At 58.2% G+C, this 24,277-nt stretch overlaps 1 protein-coding gene across 1 annotated transcript in view; it reads right to left on the reverse strand.

Annotated features, from left to right (window-relative positions):
- The window catches only part of PLXNA1 (plexin A1), a 49,115-nt gene that overhangs the window by 3,661 nt on the left and 21,177 nt on the right, over window positions 1-24,277 (reverse strand). The window contains exons 9-28 of the mRNA XM_008064473.2: window positions 22,911-23,111; window positions 20,450-20,546; window positions 20,188-20,381; window positions 19,883-20,034; window positions 19,664-19,784; window positions 19,128-19,264; window positions 17,812-17,979; window positions 17,527-17,620; window positions 16,930-17,169; window positions 16,663-16,806; window positions 16,072-16,306; window positions 12,947-13,089; window positions 10,990-11,246; window positions 10,504-10,570; window positions 2,960-3,106; window positions 2,714-2,873; window positions 1,974-2,077; window positions 1,530-1,626; window positions 989-1,179; window positions 683-852 (exon numbers count right to left, since the gene is read on the reverse strand). Of these exons, the coding sequence (XP_008062664.1) occupies window positions 683-852; window positions 989-1,179; window positions 1,530-1,626; window positions 1,974-2,077; window positions 2,714-2,873; window positions 2,960-3,106; window positions 10,504-10,570; window positions 10,990-11,246; window positions 12,947-13,089; window positions 16,072-16,306; window positions 16,663-16,806; window positions 16,930-17,169; window positions 17,527-17,620; window positions 17,812-17,979; window positions 19,128-19,264; window positions 19,664-19,784; window positions 19,883-20,034; window positions 20,188-20,381; window positions 20,450-20,546; window positions 22,911-23,111 (3,119 nt within the window). The remainder of the gene's footprint in view (window positions 1-682; window positions 853-988; window positions 1,180-1,529; window positions 1,627-1,973; window positions 2,078-2,713; window positions 2,874-2,959; window positions 3,107-10,503; window positions 10,571-10,989; window positions 11,247-12,946; window positions 13,090-16,071; window positions 16,307-16,662; window positions 16,807-16,929; window positions 17,170-17,526; window positions 17,621-17,811; window positions 17,980-19,127; window positions 19,265-19,663; window positions 19,785-19,882; window positions 20,035-20,187; window positions 20,382-20,449; window positions 20,547-22,910; window positions 23,112-24,277) is intronic.

A 24,277-nucleotide genomic window follows, 5' to 3' on the forward strand; every position in this document is an offset into this window, starting at 1 on the left:
GGTCTGAGCAGTCCCTCTTCCAGAACCCGCAAGGCTGTAGGGGCTGGAAGACAGGGGCACACAGAAGGATCCCGGCAGCAGGCAGGAGCCTGCTATCTGCTGGGGCTGGAGCCCTGAGTGGGTAGCGAGAGGCTTGGGAACACTGGGGGCCGGACTACCTGGGAAGCAGAGGAAGCCAGCATCACAGAGTTGGGCAGCATGTGACCAGGGAGGAGGCCACTGCCTAGAAGGGAGCCAGGCCCCAGGAATGCAAGGGACCACCCTGCTGGGGCACAGGCACTCTGTGGAAGGACCCACCCAGGCAGGTGGAGCCCCAGCTTACGCCTGCGTAGCTGTACACAGTGCAGCCCAGGGGCCCAGGACAAGCTCTGACTCCACACTCACTGCCATGTGACCATGGCACATAGTCTGGCCAGCTCCACTCAGGCCTTGCTCTGTGGCAAGGCTCCAAGTGCCTCATGCCAGTCGCTGTCAGCCTTGTCACCGACTGGTCAGTTTGGGCTGGCCCACCATGCCCATTTCTCATACGGTGCCCACACACACTTGCACGGTCATGTATACCCAGGGCAGCTGTACACAGCTCTCACAGAAGGGTTGAGAGCTCCACAGTAGTGGACCAAGGGTCCTGGGCCCTGGCCTTGGCAGCATCCCCGCTCATCCCCACGCATCCCCACGCAGTTACCAGTTGCTCTTCCAGGTGTGGCGCACATCAGCATCATGGATCTGGTGCTTGTCAGCCTGCTCATCCAGGAAGTCAAACATGTACTTGATGGCCAGTGGCAGGGCCGAGCCCCGGTGCGCCGTGCTGAAGATGGTCTCAAACAGATCATCCACAAACTTCTGCAGTGTGCCCTGTGGATGGGCAAGGCACAGGGCTCCAGGGCTCCACTGGGCAACCCACACCCCCGGTTGATCAGGCATGCGGTCGCGCGAGTGGGCCAGATGCGGGGCTCTGCGTCCCCTCCACACACTGCCCACCTGAGCCTACCTTGGTGGCCAGGAGCCGCGTCAGGTAGATCTCCGAGACCATCTTGCTACCACGGTCACCCTCGCGCTGGTCCAGGTGGTCATGATTCTTCACCAGGTGCCACAGTTTGGTGCCGCTCTCCAGGTCAGGTGTGATCATGGGTGTGCGCGAGCGCAGGCTGTCGGGGCTGCTGGCTGTGCGCAGCATGCTCTCTGCGGCACCAGGCCCATCAGTGGGCAGCTCCTCGTCCCACTCCCACGGCTCCACCCTGGCCCTCCTTCTGTGAGGCAGCTCCCCAACTGAACCTCAGTCTCCTCATCTGAAGACCAGAGGCGTCACCCCCACCCCTGGGCTTCTGGGGAGGGCAATGGCACCATGCAGGCAGCACAGATGAGCACGGATATGCATGTCGGGAGAGAGGCCCAGCCTCCAGAACCCAGGGAAGGGCCAGCGTCCCAGGGGCAGGTCCCTGTCATTGCATCTGGCCTGCTGCAGCGTGGAGCTCGGGAGGCATCCTGCCCGGGCTGCAGACCCACCCGCAGTCCCATGCCCAGGCCCTCACCATATCTGCTGAGGGACTTGGTGAAGGTGGAGGAGTTGGAGATATTGTAGGCAGATGTCTGCTTGGGCACCAGCGCCACCGAGGACCCATCAGTCACCTGGGGGCAGACGGTCAGAGATGCCATGACCCACCAAGGCACCATCACAATGCCACGTGCCCACCCCGCCCAGCTGGGGACCCCAGTGACACACTGGCGCTGGGCTTGGTGGTGAGTCACCTCAACACTCTGACTCTCAGTTTCCCCATCAGGACAGCTTCAGGGCTGTCAGGATAATCCCATCAGCCCAGCTTGAGGCTTGGGATGCATGCATGTGACCGCTGTCCTGTTATCCCTGACAGGTAGAACGATCTTCCAGCCTGGGAGTCAGGACACTCGTGCCCACACTGCCCCAGGAGAAGCAAGATCTACACTGTAGCCAGAGGGACAGGAGGCCTGGGCGCCACCTGATAGTGAGCCAGCGTGTTTAGTCTCTTCCAGTCATTGTCAATCTTGGTGGTGACGTCCTCGTCCTGCAGGATGATGCGTGCCATTCGGCCCTGGCGCCACTCTGTCGGGAGGAAGGGGCTGGAGGGCAGGGCCATCGCAGACCTCATGCCCTCCTGGATTCCAGCAGCACGGTGGGGCCTGGCCCTACCTGGCTGCTTCCACCACTGGCCCAGAGCAGGGGTGCCTGCCCATGGGCTGCAACCCCTCCACCTGTAGTGGCCCCAGACCTAGGGATCTGCTCCAGCTTCCCTGAGCTTGAGGCCAACTCCTCAGCCTGGCATCAAGGCCTCTGTGGTGGTCTCTAGCCACATCTGCTGCAGGCCCCAGAACCCCACCCCAGAGCTATCTGGTCCCCTCCAGCCCTTGATGGCCACCACCTGCCTCTCCCAACAAGCCTGAGGCTCCCCCAGCAGCGCAAGCCCACGGCTTCCCAGATCAGACAGAACCCACTGCCTGCCTCTCCGAGACAAGGCAGTAGCCCACGCATCCGCTTCCGCCTGGCCCAAAGAGCCCTCCATCATGTCACACCCTCCAAACCACTCTGGTGCCTGAGGCCGAGCTCCCCCTAGCTCCACACAAGCCAGCGGCTCCCAGATGCACCCTGCTGCTCTGTCCCAGCACATGCAGGCTCATCCACTGGCATACCAGCTCCCTAGTGCCTGTCAGGAGACTCCACTGCCCCGGCCCCAGCACTCACCCAGGTCCATGTCTGCGGCTTTGGGCCGCTGGGAGTAGGGCACGCCCTTGTAGGCGGCATCCAGCAGCTTCTCCTTGGCCTGCGTCACGGTGTCGCAGTCCAGCCCCTTCACTGGCACCTCAGGCGCATTCTCATTCTCGGGGTTCACACAGTTCAGGGTCTGCAGGACAGGGCGGGCAGTATCAACCTCGGCTCCCGCCTCCCCCAGCCTCACCGCTTGGGCACCAGGATGGTGCCTGTGCTTACCAGCGTCTTGTAATCAATCTGCTGACGGATTAGCTTGTCTTCACTCAAGGAGTAGCGCGCCTCGCCCGTGATGGCGTCGATGGGGCCCTTCTCCATCTGCTGCTTGATGGCACAGAACAGCATGAACAGCGGCTCCCCCGCGCACTCCTGCAGGGCCAAGGCACAAGGCTGTGGCCAGCCAGGGCTTTCGCTCACCCAACCCTTCAGTCCTTCCAGTGCCATCCACGTGGCTCCAGAAAGGAGCAAAGAGCAGCGCTTCCAAACGCTTCTTGGGTGGCAAGTAAACTCCGGGTCCCAAAGCTCAGTGGAAGCTATGCAAAGAAACCAGTGACTAAAACTGCCACCCTCATCAACATTGATGTGCAAACCTGAATAAAACACAAGCAGGGTGGCCTGGAACATGTCAGAGATCACAGCACCGCACGCAGGGCTCATGCCAAGGAGGACTAAGGTGGATCCACCCCACTGCAAGTCTCCTGGCTCAGACCCCAACAGAGCCCTGCTCCTGGAGCCTGACCAGCAGCTCAGGACAAAGCTTCCCAAGGCTGGTGTGGGTAGACCCTGCATCACACAACTCTGGGTGTGACTGGGATCTGCTGGACGCTGAGGGACCCAGCTAGGCCATGCATTATTCAAGGACACACCTATGCTGCAGTTATCAGGGAGGCCCACCAGCACCAAGGGCACAGCCAAGTCAAGGGCCTCAGAGTGTGGCAGGGCAGCCCCGGGACTTGGCGAATGTTCTCTCTGCTCCTGCCTCCAATCACTCATCCTCGGGCTTCCCACACACTGCAGCCGCCAGGGACTTTAGGCCTTTTCCACTGCGGTCCCTACAGCCAGAAATCTCCCCTGGATCTTCCCAGGGCCTTCCGTGAAGCCAGTGCCCCTTCGCAGAAAGGCCCGGGCAGAGTGCCCAGCCCACACCCTGATCTCCCCTGCACGTGTCACTCTCTCAACGACCCTGGTGTTGCTGCCGCCGACTCCCCTGGAGTGGGATCTGCCAGAGGCCAGGGCATGGCTGGCTGGTTTACACGATATTGCCAGTGCCCATCAGTGGGCTGAGCCAGCACTGGAGGGGCTCCGTGGACGCCTGCTGAATGAACAGGATGAGTGGAAATCGTCCAAGAAAGAGGTTCATGCCATCACAGCAATGTGGAGGAAGCACCGGCCAAAGCTCCTTCAGCCAGTGCTGCCAGCCTTGAGGGCTGCCCTGCCCACAGGCGCCTCCCTGTCAGTGCCTGGGCTGGCTGCCTCCACTGCACGGATGGGTCTCCCAGATCCTGGACATGGTTCCTCTGCAGTTCCTGGCCACCTGTCGCTCAGATGTTGGGTGTGCCCCACGGGTGGGGAACAGACTCTGGTAGCCCCGCATTTACTAGGCTCTGGCAAACAAATGATGGCTCTGCCCCTGTAACCAGACTCTCCGGGCACCTTGTTAGCATCTGTGGCAATTAAAGAGACAGCTGCTAGGAGCGGTGCAAGCACAGGTCATCCCAAGACCTTCCAACAACATGCCTGTCTTGGAAATTATGTTTCGTTTGCTAACTTGGCCTCATCAGGTCAGCCAGGAAGGAGGAGGACAGAGGTGCGGGTCTAGGGACAGAGCTTTAACCAGCTGCCTCTCTCCCTGGAAATGCCATCTGAGGAGTGTGGTGGGAGGGCAGAGCCTCAGACACCTGCCCAGGGGCTTCCAGGCCTGGACCTCATGGAGAGCCAGAGGAGTGCAGCTATAGTCTCTGGAGCTTAGAGATTGAGGTTTCTGGCCCAAGGTCACACAGCAGATAACTGGAGAGGCTGGGATTTGAAATCAGATCCACCCGACCCCAAAGCCTCTGTCCCTTAAAAGCAGCACGTCCTCAGAGAAGGCTCTGGTTGAGCCATGCAGCAGGCTACTGTACCAGCTCTGATCGTTTCTTCCATGAGACCTGCTCTGATGGCACAGAAGGAGTCAAAGAGATTAAGAGGCAAGGGATGATGAAGGCTCAGGACCTGAGCGCTCACCCAGTCCTTTTCTGCTCTGGGTCTCAGCCTCTTGAACAGTGAGCGGACAAGGCGAACTCAGGCTACTCCCAGCCCTAGCCACGAATGTGCAGAATGTCTAACGAAAAGCGCCGCTCTTCAGGGAAAAAGAAACACAAGTATGTGCAGTCCAATAAATGATGTCAGGATGAGGACTCCTCCACGGGGGGATGAGATCAGATCTCTATGTCATGCCACACACAAATAAAAATCATTTCTCAGCACAACACAACAGCTATGAGATGGGGAATGTGTATTTATAAAAACTCCAATAGTCAAATGCCGCACATCTTCTCACTTGTAAGTGAGCAATAAATAAGGGGTACACATGGACATGCAGAAGGAAATAACAGACTGGGGACTCCAAAAGGCAGAGGGTAGAGGGAGTGAGGGCTGAATTACCTACTGGAGAGAATGTATACCACTCAGTGACGGGCACAAACCTCACCACTATGCAACATATCCATGTAAACAAACTTGCACATGTACCCCTGAATCTATTAAAACAAAAACAAACAAACAAAAAACTCTTGAGCAAGAATGTGTAAACAAAAACAAAAAACTCTTATAATTTACTAAAAGAAATAATCCTAGAAAAATGAGAGCAGCCTGGCCAACAGAGTGAGACCTCATCTCTACAAAAAATAAGAAATCAACTGGGTGTGGGGGGCATGAGCCTGTAGTCCCAGCTATTCGGGAAGCTGAACGGGAGGTTCGCTTGAGCCCAGGAGGTCGAGGCTGTGATGAGCCATGCGCTCTGTGCTCTAGCCTAGGTGATAGAGTGAGACCTTGACTCAAAAAAAAAAAAGAAAGAAAAATGAGCAAAGGATAAAAATAAGACATTTGCAAACTTGGCTTCAGAGGAAAAGTAAAAGTAGCCAATCAAACATATGAAACAAAAGATTCTCAACTTGCTAAATGCTAGCTTAGAGCAACTGACTATCAGTTTGTGCATATCAAACTGGCAGAGGTGAAAAATACTAATATAGTGAGAGCTATCCCAGGCCTGGTAAGATCCTCCAACACTGAATTAGCACAGCCTCTGCTGCAGAACAACACAGTACCATACACTACAATGAAAATGAACATACCCGGTCACCGGTATGCACTCTTCTGGAAACCCACTTAAACACAAACATAGCACCCATCCGAATGCTGGCTGCAGCCCTGATAGTAGTGGGAGACATTTAAACCATACTAGCTCCCGCCAGCAGTGCAAGTTAGACTGTTATGTCCATACCAGGCAACATGATGCAGCTAATAAACAAGAATAAGGCCAACAAACACCTGTGCCTACCTGCAAAGGAGGCCCAACACTTTGTCCAAGGTGAGGGGATGTGAGATGCGTGGTGCTGTGAAAATTAACAGTTCTCCGAGAAATAATACCCATTACTAATAGTTCCTGTTAATACTGAAAGCATACTCTGTTTACAGACATCTCTGTCAGTTTAGACACCAGCCTGGAAGGACAGGCACTGGTCGCCATGACCCCCACAACTTCAGAGGGATGGGCGTCCACCTGTTCTACTTCTGTGTTATCAGGTGTGCTAAAATGAGCATGGGTTGCATTTCTAGTTAAGGTTTCTGTTTCTAAAGACAGCAAGGAATAAAAAACTTTGGATTGTTTAAAAAAGGGTTGTGCCGGGCTCGGTGGCTCAGCCTGTAATCCCGCGCCTTTGGGAGGCTGAGGTGAGTGAATTGCCTGAGCCGGCGGGTTCGAGACCCGCCTGGGCAGCGAGACCTCATCTCTACAATAAATCAAAAAAAAAATCAGCTGGGTGTGGTAGCACATGCCTGTAATTCCGGCTACTTGGAAGGCTGAGGCGGAAGGATCGCCGGAGCCCAGCAGGTCGAGGCTGGTGGCCGGGAGCGGCCACTGCACTCCAGTCTGGGCGACTGAGTGAGACTCCAACTCAAAAAATAAATAAATAAATAAAAATAAAAAAGGGTTGTATCCTCAAGGTTCATCCATGTCATAGCATGTGCTGGAATTTCCTCCATTTTTAAGGCTGAGTAATATTCCATTGTTCTGATGATCTACGTTTTCCTTCTCCACTCATCTGTCAATAGATATTTGGGTTGCTTCCACAATACCCTAAGTGAAAGACGCCAGTCACAAAAGGACAAATACTATATGATTTCACTTATATGAGGTCTCTAGAGTAGTCAGATTCACAGAGGAGGAAAGCAGAATGATAGCTACAGGGGCTGGGAGGGGAGAATGGGGAGTTTGTGGTTAATGGGACAGCTTCATTTTTACAAGCAAAAAGTTATGGAGACAGGTGGTGGTGAGGGCTGTACAACACCATGAATGTATTTCATACCACTTAACATCATACTTAAGATGGTACCTTTTATGTTGTGTGTATTTTACCCCAATTAAAAATCTTTTTTTTTTATTTGAGTCAGGGTCTCACTCTGTTGTCCAGGCTAGACTGCCATGGCACGGTCATGGCTCACTGCAGCCTTGGCTTCCTGGGTTGAGGCAATCCTTCTGCCTTAGCCTCCCAAGATTACAGGTGTGTATACCACCACACCTGGCTAATTAAAAAAAATTTTTTTTATTGATTCAAGGTCTCACTATGCTGCCAGGTTGGTCTGGAGCCCAGGTTGATCCAGTCATTTATCTGTCATGTGCCATACCAAGAATGAGCCCTCATGTCAACTATGGATACTGAGTGAGTGACATTGATGTGTCCATGTGGGTTCATGGATTGTGACTGATGGGCCACTCTGGTGGGGATGCCACTAGTAGGGGGCTGTGTGTGTGTGAGGGCAGGGTGGCTGGGGACTCTGTACCTCTGGAACTCAAGTGATCCTCCTGCCTTAGCCTCCCAAAGTGCTGGATTACAGGCATGAGTCACCATGCCCAGCCAAAAAGACCTTTTTTTAAGTTTGTGGCCCATTAAAAAGAAAAGAAATGAGCTATCAAGTCATGGAAAGAAATGAAAAAAACTTAAAAGCATATTACTTTTACTTATGAGAAAGCAACATACTATACAATTCCCACTATGTGACATGTTGGCAAAGACAAGTGTACAGAGACAGTAAGAACAGTGGGTGCTGGGCTCAGGGGAGGGAGAAACGACAGGCAGAGCTTGGGGGGGTCTTAAGGGCAGTAAAACTGCTCTGTATGATACAATGGTAGACACATGCCATTATACATTTGTCTAATACATGGAATGTGCCACACCAAGAGCAAGCCCTCATGTCAGCGATGGATACTGAGTGACACTGACATGTCCATGTGAGCTCATGGATTGTGACAGATGGGCCACTCCGGTGGGATGTCGCTAACGGGGGCAGGGTGGACGGGGACTCTGCACCTTCTGCTCAATTTTACTGTGTCCTAAAACTACTCTAAAAGGTACTACTTCAACCCCCCCAAAAAACCAGTTGTGGCATCAAGAAGTCACTGACCAATGATGTGGACAGGAGTAGCCCTGGGCCAGTCTCAGGGGAGCACAGTCCAGTTTGGACCCCAACCACGTGGCCTTGGGTGGGGTCCTTGTGTCCAGCCTCAGCTTCCTCCTCTGCACAGTGCTAGGCTCACCCCGTAGGGGAGGAGAGAGTGAGCTGAGCTCTGAGGCTTCCTGAGGCTACCTGGGGCTTCCCCTCATCGGCCTGGGCCTATAGGCTTCTCAAGTCTCCCTCCTCCCTGCTCACCATGCTCACCCTGCCCACCCCTCTCGGCCCTGCCTGCCCCATGCCGTCACTGGGATCCTACTGACAACTGGTAGACCTGGGGCCAGTATGGGCTGCAGGCTCGCAACACACAGCCCGTCCCCTCCCATGCCTATTCCACTCCCGCCCTTCCTCTTCCCTGCATCCCTGCTCCTGCTCCTTGGCCAAGACTGCCCACCACTCCCCCACACACCCTCTGCGCCCACCTGCAGTGCGGCCACCCTTCCATGGAGTGGCCCTGCCCCACAAGCACAGACTCCTCCCCTGGGGCCTGCCATGGCCCTCTCTGCTGCAACGTCCTTTTGGGGCCATGCTCCACCAGCTTTCCTGGGGCTGGACCCCCCCACCCCTTCCCAGTAGGCCGGTATGAAACACTCTCTACATCCAACTTTGGCCTTCAGACCAGATTTGCTCAGGCACATCCCACTTCTCTGGGTGTGGAGAATCAGAATCACACAGGGATCAACATAAGCTAAGACCCAGCTCAACCCAGCTGTATGCTCTTTAAACCTTGCCCTGGATTGCTGCTTTTAATTTACAGGGCCCAATTTAATGAGCATGTAAATATGTTAAGCAGCCTTAATAGAATTGCACCTTTTACAGGAAATGCACAAATCTGGATGATCTGCTACCATTTCTGCATGACAATAATGTTATCAATAACTGGGTACTCCCATGTGCCAGGGACTGCCACACACACATGAACGTGTGACCTCCAGACACGGGCAGTCCCCTTGCCCACCTAGGTCCTTCTGTCCAGTTGCCCCCTCTACCTGGGGCTTCCCCTCATCGGCCTGGGCCTATAGGCTTCTCAAGTCTCCCTCCTCCCTGCTCACCATGCTCACCCTGCCCACCCCTCATCCTGTCTCCAGCGTTTCTCATCTACTATCTCTTCCCAGCGAGTGAGGAAGAGGGTCAGTGGACAGACAGATGCCATCCCTGGATTCCATCAGCAAATCGGGAGGTTCAAACCCAGGCAGTCAGCACCAGTCCCCACCAACTGCTAGGCTACACTGGGGGTCACCCTGGTCTGCAAAGCATCGACTAGGGGCCCCTGGGGGCCATGGAAGCCAGGAGGAGAGTATGCATTTAGTACACACTGGGCTCCTCCTGCCTCTCCAGAATGTGGGCCTCTCTGCCAAGCCCGCAGATGTGTCCAGGGAAGCCAGACACCTAGAGCTGTATGGTCTCCCAGCATCTCAAGGGCAGACAGCTTACTCAACTCATCACAGCCCAGATAAAGCTCACTTGGACCCAAGCCAGACTATGGGCCACAGGCTGCAACCTCTGGTCTGTACCTTGATCTGAGAAGGGCTAGGGCTCGTGCACTAGGGTGTGGGAGGAGCTTGAATGGACATCCTCAGAGGAAGCCCAGTGCAGCCAAAATGGGTGGCAAACCTAGCACCAGGATACTCGACCCTCGGAGGCCTCCACCCAGGCGTCCCCCTCCCTCCTGAGCCCAGCAGCCCAGCAGAGACCTGGGTCTGTAGTCAGAACCCACGCCTACTTCAGGGGCTGTGTGAGAGCTGGATAGCCTCAGGAGGAAGGCAATGGGGGTCCACAGACGAGCACCTCAGGGCCAGTGTGCTTGCGCCCCAGCCCGAGCCAGTGCTCAGCTGAGAGACCCCATCTCATCTCCCCCCAGCACCTCCCTCTGATGCCTGGTGCCCCCTCTCTCCACCTCCCCTCCCCCACACTCCTCCCTCTGATCCCTGGTCCCTGCCTCCCACCCTTTCCCCTCTCCCCATTCCTCCTTCTGATCCCTGGTCCCTGCCTCTCTCCATCTCCCCTCCCACCGCTCACCTGCCTCTGACTCCCACTCTCCTCCAGCCCTTGCCCACCTTGAGGAACTTGTACAAGAGGAAGGTGAACCAGTTGGTCAGCATCTTCTCTGCCACCGACTCAGTCCTAGGGGTGGAGAACACAGGCAAAGTGGCATCAGTACTACCCAGCATGTGCTGGTCCCAGCAGGCCCACCCACCATGCCCACCCTGCACGCCCTCTCCTGTAGCACTGAAGGTCAAGCCTCAAAGGCACCCACACGGTGGGCACTTGAGGCCCCTAGAGTCTACCCTGGAGACCCCATACCTTCACCCCAGAGCCTGGTCTCTGAGTGCAAGGACTCGGACCAGGCACCAGTGGGCCCGACGGTTCCGAGCATGCTGGGTCTTCACTAGCGACACCTAGTGATGAGTCTCAGGTGGCTCCCCCATCCTCACCCAGTCAGAGTTGCCGGAGCGGGGCCCCCAGAAGCCCCATGGTGCAGGGCCAGGCCATCTGGCGCGGAGGTAGCCCCCGCCCCCTGCCCCACACCGTCACAGGCTCACCGCCGCAGCAGCAGCTTGGGATGGTTCTTGCTCTCCAGGTTCTTCTCGATGAGGTCAGACAGCAGCTGCTTGAGCACGCCCGTGGCATACTCCATCTCGCCCTGCAGGGCTGTCATGATGAGCGACGCCACGTTCCCGCGGTCGCGCATGGAGAAGCTGCGCTGGGCCTCCAGCGTGCGGATGAAGGTCAGCAGGAAGTGCTTCTTGGTCAGCAGCTGCCCAAACAGCGTAAGTGACTTCTCCACATTGGCCTGCACCTGTGAGAGCACGGCGGCCCACTCACACCTCGGAGGCTACCAGCCCCAACTGAGGGCAGGAGCAGGCCTGCAGCCCCCGCACTGCACGGGCTGGTGTGTGCAGACCGGCAGGGCCAGAGGGCAGGCCAGTAACATGTTTCCCTGACCCCTGAGCCACAGCGTCGTCAACTGTCCTGAGCAGAATGGCTGTGATCTGGAAGCTGTCACCACTGTCCACGGACACCAAAACAGCCCTTGGCCTTGGGGCTTCCGCCATGGTAGCCCGACAAGCCCACCCCAGGCTGGGACATGACACAGGCATGGCTGGCGTTAGTCGGGTGCAGAATGAGAGCCGGTTCCTGCCACCCTTCCCAAGCAGGCCCTTCAGACAGCACTTCCCCTGTCTGGGAAACCCAGCTCAGAGCCCTAGCCTCTGGGTGCCAGGAGTGCATGTCAAGGTCCTCACTCGGCCTTCACAACAAAAAGCAATGCACAACCATCCTCTCCACCTCACTGGTGAAGATGCTGAAGTCCAAAGACAGGGAGAGGCTTGACTGGGCCATGTAGCATGAGGTGGAGTGCAGGCATTGGCTAGCTCCAGGGCCCCTCTACTTTGTCCACACCAAGCCTTGTCAGAGGAAGGGTCCCCTACCAGGCTGTGCCGAGACTACCAGCGATACCTGGCTCTCAACCCAAACAGACAGGTACCAGGCAGATAGATAACTACCCAGGAAGGACACACAGAGTCACCGCTGAGAGGCAATCAGACAGATGCAGCAGGAGAGAGATCCAGTGAGAAGAGGCCATGGAGCCTGTGACATGGCCACAGGACGAGAGAATGAGAAGGCAGTGAACAGCTGAGGCAGCCCTGGCCCCAAGGTTGAGAGAAAGGAAGTCCTGTCTAGTTCCAGCTCAAGAGCGACTTTCCACCAACAGAGCCCAATGGGGGAGTGGGCTTCCCAACATGCAATGCGTACACAGATGGGACACTCTCGGCCAGAGAGTAACAGAGTCGCGTTGCCGAGCCACTGGCTGTTGCCACCTGGGAACTGGGCTCCTGGTCTGCCGCCAGGGGCCCAGGAGGACTTGAGGGCCAGCCCTCTTCCCTAGCCAGACTCACTGTCAAGAAGATGGGTGGTACCAACACCTACAGGGCAAAGCCCAGCTCTCTGCAGGCCCCTGCACTATGCCAGCTGTGTGCACTCACCCCAGAGAGCCGTAGCTGGACACCTACACCTTGCAGCACACTGGAGTGGAGCTCAGCATCTAGAAGCTCAGCACCCAGAAGACCAGGCCGGCTGAGCAGTGAGTGGGCCCAACCAGCCAACCAACCAAGAGGCAGGCCCCAAAGAACAGCCACTGGAAAGCACTAGAAGCCTAAGCTGAGGGGTGGTTTGCTGGGATGAGGCCTGGCATCTACTTCAGGCCCCAGACCAGACCCTCGTTCCTGTCCTCCCGAGGCACTGAGAGAAATGGAGCCACACCAGCGAGGCACCCCACTCCCAGGCTCAGGATCCACCAACCATGCTGGCCTAGTCTTGGCTCTGCCTCCCAGCTCCTCCCCAAATTGGCTGAGCCTGGAGCCCTGCAGGCCTGGACTGGCATCCAGGACCCACTGGCTGCCACGTGCCACCCAGCTGCCCACCAGTACCTAAGGAGCTGGAGGGCAGAAGACAGCAGCTGCCTCCAAGAGCCCGTAACCCTAGAGCCAGCAGTCCTACCTCCATCTCTTTGAGCACAGGGTGGTCCTCAATCCCAGGGAAGAGCACCCGCATGGCATACGTCCGGTAGTCGAGGAATGGGATGCCAGCACCATCCAGGTCATTGGTTAGCTCATGGATGTCCGTCTGCAGCTCTGCAAAGGCTGCAACCAGATGTAGGGTCAGGGTGGTATGCCCTGCTGGCCCCCACCCCAAGCCCCCTCATGCCCCAACCCTCCCACTCTCAGGGTCAGGATCAAATCCGGCTCTGCCCTTCACTGGTATGGTGGCCTTACAGAAACCAGTGTACCTTCCTGTGCCTCAGTTTTCCCAGTCCTTACACAGGAATAAAATCTTCTCCCTCACTGGGTTCCCATGGGAACGACCAAGACAAGAGCAGACAAGGCGCCTTCAACAAGGCCAGGCTGAGTGGAGCCTCCTGTTTCTCAGACACTGGTAGCTAAGGGTAGAGCAACTCGAGGGTATGGATTCCTTCAGCTACCCAGAAAGGGGTTGGGCAGGGCCAGGTGTGTGGCCCCAGGGCTGCAAGTCCTCAAGTCCCCAACTGCCACATGCACACCTTGGGCCTAGGGCCCCTCAACACAGCCACCCTGCTCTAGGTTCAGCTCGGCCTCTTCAAGAACAAAGGAGGGCAGGGCAGTGGGCAGGCCCTGGAAAACATTCCAGAGCTGTGAGGTGTCTGCCTTGCAGCAGACCCAGGGGTGTGCTATCTGATCAGGAGCCAGAAAAGCACCAGGCAGGTTCTGGGGGACTACTGGAGGCTTTAATTAAGAGCCGGGGCCGGACAGGCATGGTGGCCCAGCCTGTAATCTCAGCACTTTGGGAAGCTGAGGTGAGAGAACTGCCTGAGCCCAGGGGTTTGAGACCAGTATGGGCAACTTGGTGAGACCTTGTCTCTACAATAAATCATAAAAAAATGAGCTGGATGCGGTAGCGTGCATCTGTAGTTCTAGCTACTTAGAAGGCTGAGGTGGAAGGATTGCTTAAGCCCAGCAGGTTGAGGCTGTGGTGGCTGTGAGTGTGCCACTGCACTTCAGCCTGGGCGACAAGAGTGAGACTCCAACTCGGAAAAAGAAAAAAAAAAGAAAAGAAAAAAGAGCCGGGGATCTCTACCTGGCTGACCCGGAGCTGCCACAAGCCCACATGCACACACGAGCAGGCAAATAAAAGCATCGCATGTAATGGCCTATCAGACAGTTGTCTTCAGCAGACCAGAGCTCCAAGGGAGGCTCAGGCCATCTGCCTCCTATCCAGCCCATGACACACATCTGCTTCCAATCCCACCAGGCACGGCTGTCCAGGGCACAGGGGGACAGGGTGAGCCCCAGTCAACCATGGAGCCACTTAGATTTGCCCGGGCCTGAGAAGGCACCTGGGATGCAGGATTTTACATTTTAAGACTGGCAGTGTCCCGGGCAAACAGGACACTCTAGTCCCAGTGGAGTCCCAGAGGTCTTAACACTACCATGTTGGACCTACATGGCCTAAACCCCAGCACCGCAGCAGGAATGCTCCTAGGATCTGCCTCCTTTCTCCCTAAGCATTCCTTCGTTAGTACCTGCAAAATGCTCAAAGTCATGCCTGGCCCTGACAGACATCCCATTAACACCACTGATGACCAACACTGCTCTATCCCCCAACCACACCCAGGACTTCCTCCTAGCTTCTCAGAGGCACATGGCAGAGCCAGGGACAACAGGAAGGTGGAGCTGCCCCAGGTTGGTTCAGCACCCAGGAGCATCTGCCCTGAGGCACTGTCCCACACCCAGCCAGAGGTTAATCAGCTTGATGACCGCAGTCCCTGGCGAGGGCTGTCATCTGCTACCTGGAGCACAATGCACAAAGCCAGCAGCTGGTCCCACCCAACCAAGAAGCCCAGGCCTCTGTCCTAGGCTACCAGGGCTCTCAGAGGCTCTAGTGGCAGAGTCCCCCTCCCTGCTCTCAGCGCTGAAGCCCTGCCCCACCCCAGTCAATCACACCCCACAGCACTCAGTGCATGGTTGGGCAGTCTGGAGGCACCTGCCTGGGCCCGGCCTGGCTCTGCCAGGGATGAGTGCACGACCTCAGGCACACAGGCCTCTGGCACGTCCAGCAGTGGCAGGTAGCCCCTGGGGCCTCTGGGACATGGAGTCCTTTGTTCCAGCCTGAGCCCACCACCATGGCCTCCTGCTGAGCTCTGAGCTGCCGCTCACCCACTCCTCCCGGCCCACAGACAGTGCGCGCAGGGTCCCTGCAGGCCACGACCCATCCCACTGTCTCTAGGCCACACCCCACCTGTCCTTGGGTCTACCACTCTCATTCAGGGTCCTTAGGGGGAGTAGGTCCAGGAGGGGGAACAGGCAACCAGGTAGGACCATCAGGGACTGGCTCAGCAACTGAGTGCACCTACCATGGCCATGTCCTCACCAAAGAAAAGAGCATGTTTGGGAGAGGCCGGCACAGAGGTGAGAAGAGCCACAGAACACAGCAACGTTGGGACATGGAACTGAGAGCTGGGGCAGCCACATCACATGGACACCTGTCACACACTGGGCCTGCACTGATGCCCCCACTGCCGGTGAAGGCTGTCTGAGCTGATTTCTGCACTCATGCCTAAGGGCCAAAACGGAGATGTGCCCCTGTGTACCCTGACAGAGAGCTCCTCAGGACAAAGGCCAGCCCAGGCTGAGCTCTGCATGTGCCCAGAGACTACAGATAGGTGCCAAGGAGCAGGGGCCCAGAGCAAAGCCCATGCCAGCATGCATATGCATGCTCCACCACTCTGCTGCTCTGCACCGACTACCCAGCATCGCTCACGGCACCCTGTGAAGTAGGCACTGCCACCATGGCTGTTCTACAGATGAGGAGACTGAGGCACAGAGCATGAAGGGGCCCATTTCTGGCTGTAGAGCCCCGTTGGGAAACAAATGCCAACAGACTGGCTCCAAGTGTGTCTCGAGTGGCACCCACTGAGGTCAGGCCGAGGCCCCAGCCAGGCCCCTGCCCACCTCCCTGGGATGGAGTCTGGCATGGCAAAGTCATCGGGAGTGCTGTAAACTAGGTGAGCCAGAGTGGGTGGGTAGGACAGGGCCTGACTCAGAGACCCCTAGGCCCCCAACCTGGTCCCAGTCCCTACCCCAACAGACCTTCCTTGCACTCAAGGGCCACACGGGACTCCAGGTTGTCCATTTGGAGCTGCAGCCGCTTGAGAGTGCGGTCGGCGTCCCGTGATTTGCGCTTATACGCGATGAGCACAGCCACAATGACCAGCAACAGAAGTCCTCCGCCCCCGCCAATGCCCACAATGGCGGGCAGCGTCAGGAGGCTGTCTGAGTACACCTGCAGCGTCCCTGGAGAGAACTCGAAGCCGCCTGCCCGCACCTGTGGGGTGCAAGCTGCTCAGGGACCACCCAGGCTCTCCCCCAGAGCTCAGGAGGCCCCTTCCCAGTGGACAAGATCCCCCCACGGCCCTGCCTGTGAGTAATGTCCCGCCAACAGGGGCCCAAGGTGGCTGGCAGGGCTGGGGATGCTGGGATCCAGGACGGCACCTGGGAGCAGCAGGGCTCAGGGGCTCACACAGGTGAAGGTGGGGTTAGGGCCAGGTAGGGCCTACACTGGAGCTGGGTATCCTCTGGGCTGAGATGAGTCTGGGGCAAGGTCAAGAGTTGCGGTTGCCCTGGCTGGGGCAGGATCAGCAGTTCAGGTGGGGCATGGATCTCCTGAGTAGCTGGACGCACCGTGACCTTGTGTTGCCCCGTGAGATTGGGTGACTCGCACAGCAGCTGCGTCTCTGACACGGTGAGGGCACATGGCGTGGAGCCGATGAGCACCGTGTAGTTGAGCCGGGCGTTGCCAGGTGCAGGAGGCAGGAGGTTCCGACCCTGTGGGGACACGGGGTGAGCCAGAGAGCCCAGGGCCAAGGCCTCTTTCTCAAGCCCGTCCTGCCCTCCATGGCTCAGAACTCTGGTCCGAGTGACCCGGGCCACTGGGCGATGGGGGCCCACCTTGAGAATGAGGGGCGAGCTGGGCTTCAGCTCCAGAAGGCCTGTGGGGCTGAGTGGCTCCAACACAGGGTCAGGGTAGTAGAGGAAGGAGGAAGAATTCAGCACCAGCAGGGAACGCACGTTGTCCATGACGAAGCCCAGCTCATCTGGCCGCTCCCCTAGCTCTGGAGGGCTGCGCACAGGGTTGGCCACGGATGGGGCGCGGCACACCATGACGGTGTCATTGTACACCAGACAGCTCTGGGGACACAGGTGCCAGAACGCTGGATTGGCCCTCATGCAGCACAGGGCAGCACCCCATGACAGAGCCCCCAGCCTGAGAGCCACCCGTGCCCCGCACAGACAGCACCAGGCACCAGCAGAGCAGGTCCTGGGTGCCCACCCCCTGCAGGCTGAGGACAGGGCTGGGAGGAGATGCGTCTGCCACCAGCAGCCCAGGGCCAGGCCCTCCTGCCAGCCAAGATAGTTGCCTTCCATTGAGGGCTTCAGGCCTGGCTGAGGCTGGCACAAGCTGAGGGGTAGGGGTGCTGGTAATGGGAGCCCCAGTCCAGGGGAAGGCCAGGATGGGCCAGCTGGGCTACCGGGACGAGGACTCACATTCTCCCTCTCAATGCCTCCGTACTTGGCCCGGATTCGGGGTTCGCGGACCGTGGCCAGGTTGGTGCCTGTGACCGTTAGAAGGGTCCCACCACTAGAAGATGAAGGGGGTGGGGAATGATCAGACAATGCTGGGGCCGAAGCTCAGTCAGGCAGAGCCTGCCTCCCCCAAAGGCGTGAACAGTGAGCGCTCTCAGTTCTGCCTGCTGTGTCCCCTCCCAGGCTCAGCACGAGCCTCGGTGGCCAGGGACAAGGGAGACGTTGGGCCTTGGGCATCACTCCCACCTGTTGATGCTCCACTCAGGGTCGATCCTCAGGATGGTGGGGTCCTCGGTGTAGTTGTACTTGACCTCAGGGTTGCTAAGCTGGGCGCGGTTGATGTTGATGATGATGGGAGCACTGCCAGGACTCTGCCCAGGGGGGGTCAGGCACCGGATCTCCCGGGAGTTCCTCCTGGAGGGCCCAGGTGGACAGTAAGGTGGCATCCAGGACACACGCTGGAAGGCCCCATGGCCAGCCAAACACCAGGCCTCCTCACAAATACACTACAGGTGGTGGGCAAGGCACTAGAGACCCTGGGCCTCCCTGGCCGGTCACAGGACCTGCTGCCACCATTGTCACCACCAAACTACCCTCCCAGGGCCCACACGTGTTGGTGCCCCTTTCCTTGGATCTCCGTCCCCCAGGCCTGTGTTCCTCATTGGCCTTCAGTGCTGAGGGGGTGGGCCCTGCCTCCTGCACTCTCTCCAGCCGACCCTGGTCAGGGCTCCACACCCACTGGGCTTCTGCTGGGAGGGGACTCACACCGCAGGCAGGCCCATTTGTTCACTGCTAGGCAGGGCTAGTGAGACCCAGCCATGGCCTTCCCCCATCCTTGCGCCTCCTTTCAGCTGTGGCTCTGGAGTCCCTCAGCACCAATGCCCACTGCCCTGAGCAAGGCAAATGCCAACCCTCTCTACACCTGTTCCAATCTGAAAAGTGGGCTTAGTCCTCACATCCCTGTGTAGTGAGGGGACAAAACAGGCTGGCCTGGGGCAGGGGCACCGGGTCGCCCCGCTGGGCAGCTGGCCAGGCGCCGCCTACACCTGGGTCCCGACCCTCAGATCCTTCTCCACAGCCAGAAGGCCCATGGCCAGCGGCCTGCTTGGCTGTAGACATCAGTGATTAGTCTGATAACGGTTAATTACCACAGGAAAATATTTAAAAGGATGTTCCATTATCATCCCTAATCTAAAATTATCCACTTCAAGCCTGAGGGCTTTTGTTAAAATTTCTGTTTTCTCTCTTAAAATTTTTCTTAAATACTTTATACCCCTGGGATTCTCCCCTCGCCGGGAAAAGACCAGGGTGGAGGAAGCCAGGTTGTGCCTGCCCCTGGGAGGCAAGCCCTGCCCACCACGGTCCTTCTCTCCCTCCCTTCTCCACCCACTCTGGAGGTAGCCCCTGTCTCCATGGCAACCTTCTCTGCCTCTGGGTTTCCATAGTGATCACCCCACCAGGCTCTCCATACCCCTGTTGCCCAGGTAACAGGAGGGGGCATGCAGCCATCTGAACCAGGAAGAGGTACAGCCTGGCCCCCCACTCCCACCTGCATCCCGTACCAGGAGAAGGAGCAGGGCCGACCGCCGACAGACACGGCCACGTCACTGCCTGCATTCAGGTGGCTCCCCTCAATACCAATCCAGGTGCCCCCTGACAGAGGGCCACGGGAGGGGCTCACGCGGTAGAAGGTTGGCGTCTGCAGGAGAAAGAGACTTGTTGGAGCTCCCAGGGAAGTTGCTCGGGCCACGTGGGGACAGGATCCTCTCTGTCTGTTTGCAATGCCAGTTGAGCCCCCAGACCAGGAGTCCACGTGCCCACGTGCCCCAGAGCGGGACTCAAGACCCAGTGCTCTGGGGGTCCTCAGATGCGGACCAGGGTGGGCGAGGGAGCCCTGGAACTGAGTGAGGCCCAGTAAGGAAGGAGACAGCACCCAGGTTGCGGGAGAGAAGGAATGGAGAGTGGCTGGGGAAGGCCCCTGGAAGGCCAAGGAGGCAGCCTGTGGACCTGGGCCAGCCCCCCGGCCAGATAAGACCTCAGCAGGACCCCACCTCTTGGAGCAACAGGAGTAGAAGGAGAGGGGTGGGGCGGGACTCACCACAAAGGTGAAGCGCTTGGGCGACAGTGCCCGGTAGTAGGGCGAGCAGTCCCGCACACACACTTCCACCAGAGCGTCGTGGGCCCGCACCGTGCTGGCATCCCCAATCTCACAGACGATCCTGCAGGTACCAGGCAGGCCTCAACCCTGAGCGCCGCAGGGACCCCCCCACCCCCAGGTGTAGGGGGCTCTTGGTACCCGCGCCCAGGCTGCACTCACTGCTCAGCGCTGATGTACTCGCTCTCCACAGGGCTGCACAGCACCTTTCCCACACGCACGCCCAGACGAACATCCTCGAACCGCAGGCCCAGGTTCTCGCCTGTGATGGTGAGCCGTGTCCCTCCCTGCCTCGGGCCTGTCTCGGGGAACAGCTGCGGGGAGGCAGAGGCTGGGGCGCCGGCTCCCGACGGCACCCAGCCCAGAGTGGGCCATCAGGCCAGGTGAGGCAGCGTGGCGTATGGGGGCAGTGCTAACCGGGGGTGGGACTGGGCGGGCGGGTCTAGCACAGCCACAGGCAGGCCTACCTTGAGGATCTTGGGGTCTGTGCAGCGGCTGCTGCCATGGCGGGAGTGCATCCAGGACGAGGGTGAGTCAGCCGGGCAGTGGTGGCGAAGGGAGCAGCGCCGCTCAGCTACGCACCAGCCACATTCGAAGCGCGGGTCGGCCTTAAGGCAGAGGCCACAGCTCTCCCGCAGAGCTGGGCACTTGTAGAGGTGGGCTGTATGGGGGGGTCCTCGTCAGCTTGGCCCCGCCCACTGCCCCACCCCGGCCGGCCACTCTGCTCACCCTGAATGTTCTGGGGGTTGTCGATGACAAAGTTGCCATTCCATACCACCGACAGGTTCACGGGCAGGTCGCTGATGTCATTCCCCTCATAGGAGTACTGTGAGCAGTGGGCATGGCGGTCAGGCTCCAGGATTTCAGGTCACCACCTCACGGGCCCCAGTGGAGTGCCAGGCTTCCGGGTGAGGCTTGTGTGCCCCTGGCACCTCTGGGGCTGGCAACTGAGAGTGGACTCAGTGGGGCCCAGCACCCAGGCTCCCGGGAGAGATGCACATTTCCAATTTGGAGCCTGACACCCCGAACAGCCATCTGCCCGCTGCCTGCTGAGGGCAACCATCTGCAGCCATCCCTGGCTCCTATTCACACACACCTAACACAGGGCTTCCTTCCTGGTTCCATGGCCTCCCACCTCTAGCTAAGCTTCCATCCCAGCAACCATACAAAGCACCCCCTCCAGGGTGGCCTCCCTGCTTCCTGAAGTCAGGCTCCATGGGATCTGCTCGGAGACCACCTCCAGCCACAGGGAGCCCTCATCCTACTACTCCCTGCAGTCAGCCCTTCTGGGAAACCCCAACTTGCAATGGGCCCCTTGGACATGCATCAGCAATGCTCTGAACTTCAGTATGTTCATCTGCTGCATGAGCCAGGCCTGCCCTGAGGTATGAGATGTGTGTGTCCTCCCAGCCCTGGGCACAGGCATGCAGAATCTCTGTCATGTGTAGCTCTGCCCCCCAGTCCCTTCCAGGCTGGGCTGGGCTCAGGGGAACGGCCCCCTCCCTGGGAGCCCAAGCATGGGCTCCAGCTGCGTCCCACTATCTGCAGTTGATGACCTCAACTCCGGTCTAAGCTTGGGGCACAGCAGGGAGCCCAGTGTCTCCAAGGGGCGGCCCAGCAATTCATCACTATTTTATCTGCCGGAATTTAATTGGATCCTATCAAATTCCCCGATACTGCCTCTTCTCTTTAAACACAGTTGAAGGAAAGATTAATGTGGGCCTAGTGAGAAGGGAGGGCAGGAAAAGCAGGACAGAAACTTGGGGCAGGGAGAAACAAGGGAGAGGGCAGAGACAGAGGTCTTTAAGACAGGTAGAGAGGAAGAGGTGGGGAGGAGGCCTGAGGGAGCCAGAGAAGGGGAGGGGAAGGGCAGGCGGGGAGTCAGCAACAGAGAATGGAAATGTCTGGAGAGGGAGGAGGGCAGAGCTGTTCTAGAGACAGCCATGGTAGCATGACCCTCATGGCCAATCGGACCTGCTGCCCACTCTGCCCCAGGAAGCCTGCTGGGATCCTTGGGCTGCACCCCAGCTTGCTAAGGATGGACCAGGGATCAGCTAAAGGGCTACAGGAGCCAGACCTCTGACCCCATCAAGGCCAAGACTTCCAGAGGGTGGGAGCTAAGCCAGGAGCTGATGTAATAACCCAGAGCCCCCAGCCCCTCCAGTCAGGGCCCAAACCAACTCGAGGGAACCCACTGTTAGACCACACCCTTCCTAAACAGATGGGGAAACTGAGGCCTTCCAGTAGTGTGGGACTTGAGCCCAGGCCTCCGACTGCAGACCAGGCAATACTCAATTAGGGAGGGATCTGGCTCTGTAGAGAGCACCCATCACTAAACTAGGTGAACCTGACACAGAGCTTTTAAACCGTCACTGTATCTGCCTTGAGCTCCAGATGTGCTTTTCTCAGCGCATAGGCAACACCCAGCTGCTAATGTGCACACACAGGCTCCGGTTCCCTGATCTCTGCCCTCCTGGAGCCAGAGGATGGAGGCTGCCAGGCACAGGGCTCTTCGTGCTCATGCTCATGACTGGAGACGCACAAAAGCTACAGTCTGGGCCAGGCTCAGTGGCTCAGCCTGTCATCCCAGCACTCTGAGAGGCCGAGGCAAGTGGACTGCCTGAGCCCATAGGTTTGAGACCAGCCTGGGCAACTTGGTAAGACCTCGTCTCTACAATAAATAAAACATTAGCCAGGCGTCACAGTGCATGCCTGTAGTTCTGGCTACTTAGAAGGCTGAGGCAGAAGGGTTGCCGGATCCCAGCGGGCCAACACTGGGGTGGCCATGAGCGTGCCACTGCCCTCCAGCCTGGGTGACAGAGTGAGACCCCAACTCAAAAAAAAAAAGGCTGCAGTCTACATGTCCCACCAGGTCTTGCTACAGTTATCTACTCCCACACCCCAGGTGCTCCTGTCACATGTCCGGGGACTCCCAGCGGCCACCAGGATGGCACAGCTCCACTGCAGCCCACTCGCCTGCACGGCCCAGGTACACCTGAAGGGCCCAACATGGCCTAGAGGAGCCAGGGGTGCCTTCTGACCCAGGAAGTACACTCTGCCCCTTGTGAATGGGTGGACACCACGTCCTGGAACTGAGGGAGGCTGGCCCCCTGCAGAGTGCAGGGCCCACCCCCACCCCGCCTCACTGGTTCTGCACAGCAGAGTGCAGATCCTGCCCGCCCTGCCTCACCGAGGAGTTCTGGCACTGCAGGCTGGAGCTGTTGAAGCGCAGGGCGGTGACACGGGCTGGGCTGCCCGGGATGTGGAAGAGGCATTCGTACCCACGCTGGCCTGACTGAGGCTGTGGCAGGTTCCGAGCCGCCAGGGTGATAGGCTTCACCACACCCACCGGCACGTAGATCTGGGTGGAGGGCAGGATCTGCGGGCAGTCCTGGGGGCAACAAGGCCTCAGCTGAGCCCGGGAGTGGGGGCCAGTGAGTAGGGTGTGCCCTACTGCACGCTGGACCTCAGTCCTCACGGAGTCTGTGCTCCTTCTGGTCAAGCACCACTGTGCCCATTTTACGTGCTGGCAAACTGAGGACTGCAATGACAGCTGACGAGGCAAGCCCTCTCACCTCTGTCCCCAGAACACCCTGCCCTGCGTTTTGGGGCCCCACCACTCTGGAGACCAGAGGAGACCTATCTGGCCTGCAGCTGAGAAGGCCCTTGTGGCAGAAGCAGCCAGAGTGGGCGCAAAGGCTGCAAATTCTCTGCTGGGGGCACAGAGGGGTATGTAAAAATAGCCAGAGCACAGCAGAAAAACAGCCCGAATCTCTTGGGACCAGGGTTTCGGCAACAATAACTGATGCAATGGCCTGGCTTCCTTGCAGCACAGCTGCTGCCAGCCTTGGGAGGAGATGGGCCCTCGGGAATGCTGCAGAGACCAGCTTTAAATAGGGATGCTGAAAACAGGTTGTAATCCCCAAGGCTGCAACAGATCCCCAAGGTGGGTGTGGGCCCGGGACCAGCTCTGCAGAGATTCTCAGGGCCCCAGGAGGAGGCCTGGACTCTAGCCTGGCCCTTCTGGGACTCTAGGGGAGCAGAGTTAGCAAGGCCCAGCCAGGCAAGTTGACCACTAACTGCTGGGTCTGCAGGGATGCTCCTGTGTCCGATGGGAAGAGGAAGGTGGTGCAACTTGCAGCTAGGGCCACTGGTCCCAACTCAGAGGCTGCATTTGCAGCAATGCTTTCAGGCCATCTCCCAGCAGGAAGGCACTGACACACAAGTTGCCATACCTGTGCCAACACTTCATGGCCATCTGAGGGGTTCCTGTGACTCTGCTTGTTAAAGCTTAGGCTGGAGTCTCACCATGACAGGGCCTTGGCATCTCTGGGCCCCAGCTGTGAAAACGTGGCCAGTTCATGGCTCTGAGGTTCCTTTCAGATCTAAGCCCGGGCTGTCTCCAGCTCCTGGAGCAGGCTGAGATCAGCTGAGCTGCCCCTACCACCCACTGTAACCAGAAGACGCCCAGGAAGCCAGAGGGTGACTGTGGCAAGGCCCAGGCCTTCTCCATGTCCACAGCCCAGGAAATCTCTTGGCCAGTGGCAGGAGACACAG

This window comes from Carlito syrichta, unplaced genomic scaffold, assembly GCF_000164805.1.
Source record: "Carlito syrichta isolate Samal-C Ts95f unplaced genomic scaffold, Tarsius_syrichta-2.0.1 Scaffold307349, whole genome shotgun sequence".
Taxonomy (NCBI): Eukaryota; Metazoa; Chordata; class Mammalia; order Primates; family Tarsiidae; genus Carlito; species Carlito syrichta.